The following is a 9,105-nucleotide window of genomic DNA, read 5'->3' on the forward strand; positions in this document are numbered from 1 at the left end:
AAAAAAGGGCCGGGCGCGTTGGCTCAAACCTGTAATCCCAGCACTTTGGGAGGCCTAGACGGGCGGATCACGAGGTCAGGAGATCGAGACCATCCTGGCTAAACCGGTGAAACCCCGTCTGTACTAAAAAATACAAAAAACTAGCAGGGGAGGTGGTGGGCGCCTGTACTCCTAGCTACTCGGGAGGCTGAGGCAGGAGAATGGCGTGAACCCGGGAGGCGGAGCTTGCAGTGAGCTGAGATGCGGCCAATGCACTCCAGCCTGGGCAACAGAGTGAGACTCCGAATCAAAAAAAAAAGGAGCGCCGCAACAAGTTCCTTGAGTGGAAGGGCTGAGGCGAGGCACTGACATCGCCCTGCCCACTCCTGGTTCCGCTCTAAACCCTGCTCACTCACTCCCCCACTAATCTCTGCCTTCAGAGCGGCAACCCAACCTGCTTCTCCCTTAGCCTTCCCCATCCAGCCTGCTGCTCAGACTCAAACCCAAGAGTCATCCTGGACTCTTCCCCTCGCTCCCACGCCCAGTCCATCAGGCAGTCCCCGTAGCTCCACCCACAAAGGTAATCTGAGCCTGATTCCCTCTGCCTGCTGGACTCTCTCCGTCCTAACAGACCTCCCTCCTTCCATTCTTATTCCTGCTACAACCCAATTTCCAGTCAGTGGTGAGTTTTTCAAAACACGGGCGAATCGTGTTGTTTCCACGCTCAAACCCTCCCACGGCTCCCCGCTGAACCTGGAATAAAGGAGAAATTCCATACCAAGGTTTACAAGGCCCTATAGGATCTAGTTCCCCATCATGACTCCGACCTCATCTGTATTACTCTCGTCCCCTCGGCTCCTGCTACAAATACGCCGAGCTCCTTCCACCTCAGAGCCTTTGCACTTGAGGGTCCCAGAGCGGCCGATTCTGGCCCACTCCAGCTAAAGCAGCAGGGTCTTCGCTCATTATACCATGTTACCCTGCGTTAGTTCCCTTGTGAGAGCATCTCACAGCCCCAGAGCAGGGCTTTACTGGTGCTACTATTAACTCATCGCTTGTCTATCGTCTGTCTTCCCAACGCAGGGACTTCTCTGACTTGTTCTTGCTTCCAGAATAGTGCCTGGCACAGAGTACTCAAACACCCAGCGAATCCAGGATGACACCAAGCCAGCATGTGCACCACCACCTAGTGGCCCCCGCTGCTCCCGGGCCACTTCCCGCCCCACGGTGCCCGGCGCATGCGCCCCCTGCCCGCCGAGGAATTCCACCCCACCTCGGCCTTTTCCTGTGCGTCCCCGCGCCCTCCCCAGGAAACCCCTGGCCGCTGCCCCTCCTGCGCCCCCGGGCCAAAGGGTGCCCTCGCAACCCTCTCTCAGGTCTATGTGCCTGGCTGGTCAAGCCCCGTCCCCTACCAGGCCCAGTGCCCCGAACTCCCCTTTTCCCCTCTACTCACCCGCTTCAAACAGCGTTTCCCGCCACAGCCTACGCCGCCGTGACCCCTGACTCCCGCGCGCGCAAGCCCAGAGCCGCGGGGCGCCGAGACGGGCCACGCCCCCGCCTGCCCAAGTGCGGGCGAGGCCACGCCCAACCAGGCAGCGGACCACGCCCCGCTCGTTCGACTGCAAGGCAGGCCCCGCCCCCTCCCTCAGCTTGCACAGTGGCCTCGCCCCCTTGCTGAAAAATTCCCTTAATTCCGCCTCCCCATGACGTGTCGGCCAGAAGCCACGCCCCTCCGTGCGGCAGCGTTCAAGACCTCGCGCAGTCTGTGCGCGCCGCTGCTCTATTCTCTCTCCTCCCACCCTCGTGTGTTGCGCGCGCATCCTCCGTGTCCCCCGCCCGCCTCTCGCCTGGGGCCGCGTGGAGAGCCCTGCCCCGTCGCTGCCCAGCAGCCAGCCGGTGACCTGACGCCCGAGATCCCCGCAGAGGCTGGCCGATAAGTGGTGGAGTCCCGGCCTGATCTGTTCTCCATCCTGGCCTGTTTCCCCACATGTAAACTAGACTCAACAACGCGTGATGGGGACACGTGTGGGGCGCCCGGTACACTACTCTTGGGATAAGGTGATCGTTTTTAACTACTCTCACTTCCGCTGCCCCCCGCCCCAAATAAATGTACCTTTAAGTTGCATCTCTCCATGTAACCCCCCCTTTCGCCCTCGATTGGAATTGCTCATTCAGCTCTTTTAGGGCTGGCACAGGGGCAAGAGGAATTGGAGGAACTTCGTCGCTTGCTCACTCCGAACTCGCAGCGTCCCTCACCTTTCAAACTTTGCACGTGCTGTTCCCTCAACTTGGAGTCCCAGCCCTTGGGCTCGTTTTAGGTCCCAGCGATTGCCTCTATTGTGACACCTTGCCTGACTTCCTCTAGCCCCACCACAGTGCCACCCTCATTAACGTCCCTATCCCCTGAGTCTTGGTAGGAGGGTGGTTATCTTGTTCACGGATGTTTCCAGTGCCTAGAATTGTGCCTGACTATAGTAAATGCTCCGGAAACATTTACTGGGTGAATGTCTTCATCTCTAGAATGGCCAACCCAGTGCCTGGCCCACAGGAGGCCTCAGAAAACACTTGGGACGAAAGTCCAGGTCCCCTCATCCACTTAAGTCCTGTTTATCCTTCAAGGGTGAGTCCTGATTCACCCTGTCCAGGGAGGTGATCCTGAGGCTGTCAGGCCCCTGAACTTTCACAGCAGGCGACACACCACCCAGCACTGGGACCCTATGTGCCACCCCTCCCACCAGCCTGGGAAGACCCAGTCCCACATGCTCAATCAGGTTCAGGGACCCGGTGTCACTGAGGTCCCTAGAAGCCCACGCCCTCTCCATCTTGCACTCCAGCTCTGGGCTGGATTGTATTCATATTTTTATTTGCCTGTTTTTGTTTTCAGTTTTTATTAAATAAAAGGAGCAGAGGAAGAGGAAGGCCCCTGGTCTCCCAGCCTATGGGGAGAGCCATGGGTCCTCCCCGCCCTCTGTTCAAGGTGCACTGCGTGCTGGGCTTGAGGTGTAAGCTGGGGAGGGAGGGCAGCCGGGAAGGGTCAGCGGTCGGGACCTGTAACCCTTTCACCCTTTCTGGAAGACTTGGTGGGCAGGGAGGGAGCCTCCTGGACCCGGACTGGGGCTCATCCCAAGGGCTGAGGGCTGGGAGGTCTACAGGCTCAGCCCAGGGCCCCTTCCACCCGAGGAGAAGAAAGGGGTGCCGGCGTCTATCTGCTGGAGGGTGGTCAGGCAAGGCTGTGGGGCTGGGTGGCCGGCCCCTCACTCGTGGACGTCCCAGATCTCTGACAGCAGAGGCGGTAGCTTCTTGTCCTGGAGCCGCAGGGCAAAGACCTGCTCCGAGTGCACGGAGCTCAGCGTGCGCAGGCTCACCAGCTTCATGAGCATGCGCGGGAAGCGCAGCTGGTCCTGAGGGAGGAGGCAGGTGGGCACTGAGTTCCTGCCTGGCCAGGCTCTGGGCGGCCCACCCCAACAGAAAGGAGGGACCCTCTCCGGTCAGGCGTGGGAGCCAGCGTGGGGCCCGGCCCTGTTCCTGGACTAGACCTGGCTCCCAGTCCAGCAGGGTGGGGCCTGAGGAAAGACTGCCGGAGGGGACAGCAGCCAGGCAGAGCCTAGCCTGGACGGACCAAGTGGGCCGCGGGACGTAGCTGGCTCTGCGCAGAGGCGCTGCGGGGCCCTACCTGCGGCCTCTTGATGCGCGTGTAGGACAGCAGCGCCTCCACGTAGGGCTGCTGCAGCGCTTCCACGCGGCCCGGCTCCTGTACGTTGGGCCGGTCGGCCGAGAAGATGTTGATGGCGATGAGCAGGGCGTACTCAGCGTCGTCCAGGCCCAGCCGCCGCATGGCCCTCGAGAACTCAAAGATGGGGTTGATGAACTCCACCTGCAGGCCTACGGGGCGGGAGGCAGCCCGTGACTCCCTCAGCCTGAAACCGGGCCCCACAGCCTCGCCCCTGGCACCGCCCACAGTCACTGGGGCTGGGAACACAGCAGTAATCACAGCGTTCTTGTCATTTCTGTCCACCTGTGCCCCGTGCCCATGGGAGTGCTGGCACGTAGCAGGTGTGCCACACATCCCGCCTAGTGAGGGAATGAATAATGAGGGTGCATGTTTCCTCAGTATTTTCTATCCTGTCACCACCCTCCCTTTCCCACCTGGTGGTGGTTGCAGCTTCCCCGGGTCCTATCCTTGCCCCTTCACGAAGGCAAAGGGAAGCTTTTAAAACCATCGTGTCGGTCCCTGCACTGGTTTCCACTGCTCAGGTAAAGCCCAAACTCATTCCCACGACTGATTTGTTCGTTCATTCATCGAACATCACTGAGTACCTGCCACGTGCCAGGCCCCAGCACTTACATTTGAGGGCCTAGGGAACAGGTCATAGACAAACACATGAGGAAGAGGCCCAGCCAGTCAGAAGGCTGAGTTCTATGGAACCAGGCAGTGCAGAGAAGGGCGAAGGGCCCTGCTGAGCCACGGTTCTATTTTACACAAGGCGGGCAGGGAAGACCATGCTGTGGGTGACGCTGGAGCAGTGACCAACCCCAAGGAGGTGAGAGATTGTGAGGGTGACCAACTGTCTGCTGTTCCCAAGACTTGGGACAGGGGGCTACCCAGGCCATGGGACTTTCGGTGTTAAAACTGGGAAGGTCCTGCAAACCAGGACCAGTTGGTCCCCCTAGTTCTGGGCAAAGGAAACTCCCAAGTACAGCACGCCAGGTGGGTGCCAGGAAGAGCCCAGAGTGACTGGAGGAGGGGGAGAGGCTGGAAGCTGAGGGCAGAAAGTGAGCGAGTCCAGGTCCTAAAGGGCTTTGTGGGCCACAGAGAGGACTCTAGCTCTTCTCCTAGTGAGACGGGAGCTGTGGAGGGTTCTTAGCGGAGGAGGGATGTGGGCGGCCTCAAGTGCTGACAGGACCCTTCTGCCTGCCCTGTGAGCAGCTCCATCAGGCGGCGCTGGAGGCAGGGGCTCCTCAAGGGGACTCTGGCAGTGTTCCAGGGTGGTGGCAGAGGAGGGGCTGGGAAGGGGTAGGGTGGGATTCCCAACCTCTCCACCCCGTCTCCTTGTGCTCCAGCTGCCTGGGCCTCCCGTAGTTCCTCCAAACCACTGGCTCTCCCTGACCTCAGGGCCTTTGCAATCGCCGATCCCCCCGCCAGAAACGCTTCCACGAAGCCCTGCTCTGCTAAGCTCATACTAAAAGGGTTACTGGGACCGTCTTGGGTGGTGAAAGGGCCAGGGTAAAAGGAAGGGGAGAGGGTGGGGCTCAGAGAGATGTCGGGAAATGCAGAGAGGTCCCACACAGATTACGGAACGATGAGGAAGCGAGGCCCCGGTGTATGCTCTACAGCACTAGCAATGCGCCTCCCACCCTTTTCCTAGGCAGTGCCTCTCACTCTCTCGGAGGGCAGGAAGCAGTGCTCCTGGACAGTAGGGAAGACTGCCCGCTTCACAATGGACTGAGCTCCAGCCTGCCTCCCTTGGGTGAGACCAGGTTTTGGGGTGGGGGGATGCTTTCCCTAGTGCCCACCAAGACGCCTGATATGGTAACAGGGCCTTTCTGTCTCAACTTCCACTGCAACCCACTGTACAGAGTCGGCACTCAATACATGCTTTTTTTTTTTTTTGAGACAGGGGTCTCGCTCTGTTGCCCAGGCTAGAGTAGAGTGGCGCGATCTCGGCTCACTGCAACCTCCGCCTCCTGGGTTCACGCCATTCTCTTGCCTCAGCCTCCCGAGTAGCTGGGACTACAGGTGCCCGCCCCACGCCTGGCTAATTTTTTGTATTTTAGTAGAGACGGGGTTTCACTGTGTTAGCCAGGATGGTCTCGACCTCCTGACCTCGTGATCCACCCACCTCAGCCTCCCAAAGTGCTGGGATTACAGGCGTGAGTCACCGTGCTCGGCCAATACATGCTTTTTTTGAAAAAAATAGAGACACGGTCTCTTCTGTCGCTAGGCTGGAGTGCTGTGGCACAATCACAGCTCACTGTAGCCCCAAGCAATCTTCCCTCCTCAGCCTCCTGAGTAGCTGGGCCTACAGGCACACGCCACCACGCATGGCATACACACTCTTGTCTTGCTCTCACCTTGGCTCAACCCTCACCCCAACTTTGGAGATAAAGAAACAGAGACTCTGACGAGGATGAATTAATTGGCCCCGATTGGCCCCAGGTCTTCCAGCCAGCAGGGGCGCTAAGCCTCCCCACAGCCCCCCGGCCTACCTGCGCGGTGGAAGTCGTCCTTGCTATAGGTGAAGTCCTTCAGGAAGGTGATACACTCTGTCTCGTGGTTGTAGCGCCTGGCTGTCTCCAACAGCATGATCTGAGGGTGGCAGTGGGAGAGGGCTCAAGCCCTGTGACCCTTAGGCTGCCAGTCCCTCCCCTGCTGGCCCAAATGGGGGTCTAATCTCACCAGGAATATCCCTCATCCTCGTCCCCCGTTCTCTCAGCCACACCAGCGTGCAGCCATCACGTGAGACAGCCCGAGCTCTTTCTTCGCTTTGGGCTTTCGCACACGTTGCATCCCCCCTCCTCAGGATACTCCTTCCGAGGTAGGCACAAGGTATAGGGGCAGGAGGTTTGATCTGCTTTGTTCTTTGCCATATGCCAACACTTGGTGTAGAGCTTAGCATACAGTAGGTGCTCAATACTTGCATGTTATCCCTACTTTGATTCAATGCTAACTCCTCTGAAAAGCCTTTTTGGCAACTTTTCTCTAAAATACCTCTCTGGCCTGATCCTCAATTTTCTCAGCCTCAGACCCTTTTCCCTTTTTCTTCTTGGCTCATAGAAGACTCTGTTTGCCATGGAATGTCATCCTACAAGGGCAAGGACTGGTCTTGCTTCAACCCTGCTCCCAGCATCTGTCCTGGAGCTATCTCTGGGGTTCCTTGTGGGCAGATGGACCATTACCTCGATGGTGGACGCCTTCAGGAGGGCGATCTGGTCCTCCCGGCCCAGCTGCAGGAAACCAGGCACTTGCTTGGCAAAGTCCACGATCTCCTGGACTGAGATGATGGCCAGCTCCGTGAAGTGGGCGAAGCGCTGCTGGCGGGCATCTCGGGACTGGGGGTCTGCGCCCAGGGGCCAGGGCTGGAACACGGGACACCAGGGTCACTCCCAGGTCTTTGTGAGCCTAAGTTGGGGCGGCCACCTTGAGGCCAAGCCTGCACCCTGGGGGACCCTCCTCCCAAAGCCCCTGCCCTCTGGAGCCTCATTCTCCCACACCCTGGGCGATGGCCCAGCTGTCTCTACCCGATTGGGAGAGGCATCTACCATCACACTCAAGGTTGTGGAGAGGGCAGTACCGTGACTTTGGGCTGGTCGGAGAAGGAGCGTTTGTTGCACTGCAGCTGGGCCGCCACCAACTGCTGGATCATTAGTTCTTGAGCCGCTGTTAACTGGACACCCTCGCCTTCCCCGGAGCCCTGGCTGCCTGCCTCAGATCCACCAGGGGACGCCCCAGGCCCAGAGGCTGAGCTGCTGCTGCCCTGCGGCCCCGCAGGCGACTGTGACTGTGACTGTGACTGCTGCTGCTGCTGCTTCCGAATCTTCTTCTTCCGGATCTGTTCTTCAGAGAGGACGCCTGTAGGGGGATGCAGGCCTCAGCAGAACCCCAGGGCTGGGCCAGCGGGCCAGGCCGGCACCGCCCCCTCCCACTGCACTCACACTGCTCCCTCATCCCTGCCTCCTTGCACTTGCGCAGCCGGCACTGCTGGCACTTGCGCCGCATGAAAGCGTCCATCTGGCAGGTTCCACCGCCCCGGCAGGCATAGCGCCGGGCCCCACCACGGACCACACTGCGCCGGAAGAAGCCCTTGCAGCCTTCGCAGCTGAGCACATTGTAGTGGAAGCCGGAAGCCTTGTCCCCGCAGACTCGGCAAAGCTCGTGGCCCAGCATCTTCGGGGCTGGGCCCTTCTTTCGCTTGCGCTCTGGCTCCTCTTCAGGATCTGGGATGACTGGGGTGGGTAAGCAGAGGCCATGAGAGAGCCACAGGGAGAAACACGAACCAGAGGGATCGGCCCACAGGAGATCCCCAGGCAAAGCACCAGAGGATGGATAGAGAGAGGAGGTGCTACTCACATTCAGGGAAATTGCAATTCAGAAAAATGTATATATCAAGGAGAAAGCGAGAACAAAAAGCAAAGATCAGGGGCCTCCCATTCCCATCTCCATTTATTTCTCCCTCCCTAAGCCCCCACATCAACTCCAGAGCCCTGTCTCTAGGCCCTGTCTCACCCCAGTCCACGCTGCAGGCTGAGCCGGCCTCATCAGTGCCTGGGACATCAGGGTCCGGACCCCCGGGCCATGGCTCTGGACCCTCCTCCTTTACAGTGGGTGAAGAAGAAGGGGCGCCAGGCTGAGGGGGGCCATTTCCTGGAAGAGGGTGGAATCCGGGAGGGGTAGTACAGTGAGCTTCTGCTAGTGTGTGATAAGGGCTGGGTAGGGAAGAGAGTCACTCACCAGGCAGGGGGGTATCCAGGGAACTCGTGGTGGGAGAGGACATGGTGGGGTCACGGAGCAGCCTGTAGAATAGAGGGAATTGAGAGCCTTGTGGGGCTAAGAAGGGTTGGGTTAGGTCAGTTACAGGTCCTGACAGGGCTTCCACTGTTACTTCCATCTCTCCAGAGACCCTACTCTCAGCCACAGCCTTGGTTCCTGCTGTCCTACAAACCCTCCCCATCCTTCTAACAGGATCCGCCCCTTCTGTTCCAGGCCAGCCTTCAGCTTGGTCTTAAGCCCCGCCCCTGCTCTAGGCCCCGCCCCCTCAGGTCCGATCCACCTGCTTTCTAGGTAGGGCCCATTCTCCTTTAATCATGCTCTGCCTTCACGGCCTCCATCCCATGTAGTTTCTCCCCAACCTCCTCTTCATAAGGCTGCCTCACTTCTGCCCCATGCATCCCTATTTCTCATTCTGACCCCACCCCCTTCTATTATGCTCCGCCTTCAACCTTCCAGGTTCAGCCCCTATAGCCCCCCATCATGGGCTTCCCAACACCTTGCCCCGCCCCCTACGCATCCTTCCCTCCAAGCCTCATCCATCCCTACAACCTCGCTCCAGGTCCCGCCCCATCTCCTCCCATCATGCCCCCCCCACTCTACCTCTTCCCTTCCCGCTGCACCCCCACAACCTCGCTCCA

At 59.3% G+C, this 9,105-nt stretch overlaps 2 protein-coding genes across 5 annotated transcripts in view; both read right to left on the reverse strand.

Annotated features, from left to right (window-relative positions):
• SPIB (Spi-B transcription factor) overlaps nucleotides 1-1,466 on the reverse strand; it is a 47,895-nt gene extending 46,429 nt beyond the window's left edge. For both annotated transcript variants that reach the window (XM_017882087.1, XM_017882083.1), the window contains exon 1: nucleotides 1,433-1,466. The gene's annotated coding sequence lies outside the window, so the exon portion shown is untranslated. The remainder of the gene's footprint in view (nucleotides 1-1,432) is intronic.
• A 1,380-nt stretch (nucleotides 1,467-2,846) lies between these two features.
• Nucleotides 2,847-9,105, reverse strand: part of NR1H2 (nuclear receptor subfamily 1 group H member 2) — a 7,297-nt gene continuing 1,038 nt past the window's right edge. Inside the window, exons 1-9 of one of the 3 annotated variants that reach the window (XM_017882091.1) lie at nucleotides 9,068-9,088; nucleotides 8,429-8,490; nucleotides 8,204-8,341; nucleotides 7,633-7,923; nucleotides 7,272-7,549; nucleotides 6,877-7,056; nucleotides 6,187-6,286; nucleotides 3,653-3,861; nucleotides 2,847-3,380 (exon numbers count right to left, since the gene is read on the reverse strand). In XM_017882091.1, coding sequence (XP_017737580.1) covers nucleotides 3,234-3,380; nucleotides 3,653-3,861; nucleotides 6,187-6,286; nucleotides 6,877-7,056; nucleotides 7,272-7,549; nucleotides 7,633-7,923; nucleotides 8,204-8,341; nucleotides 8,429-8,471 — 1,386 coding nt within the window. In that variant the 5' untranslated portion in view covers nucleotides 8,472-8,490; nucleotides 9,068-9,088 and the 3' untranslated portion in view covers nucleotides 2,847-3,233. Of the gene's footprint in view, nucleotides 3,381-3,652; nucleotides 3,862-6,186; nucleotides 6,287-6,876; nucleotides 7,057-7,271; nucleotides 7,550-7,632; nucleotides 7,924-8,203; nucleotides 8,342-8,428; nucleotides 8,491-9,067; nucleotides 9,089-9,105 lie in introns of those variants that run through there. The other 2 variants (XM_017882090.1, XM_017882092.1) reach the window with 2 other exon arrangements.

This window comes from Rhinopithecus bieti, unplaced genomic scaffold, assembly GCF_001698545.2.
Source record: "Rhinopithecus bieti isolate Rb0 unplaced genomic scaffold, ASM169854v2 scaffold_12070, whole genome shotgun sequence".
NCBI lineage: Eukaryota > Metazoa > Chordata > Mammalia > Primates > Cercopithecidae > Rhinopithecus > Rhinopithecus bieti.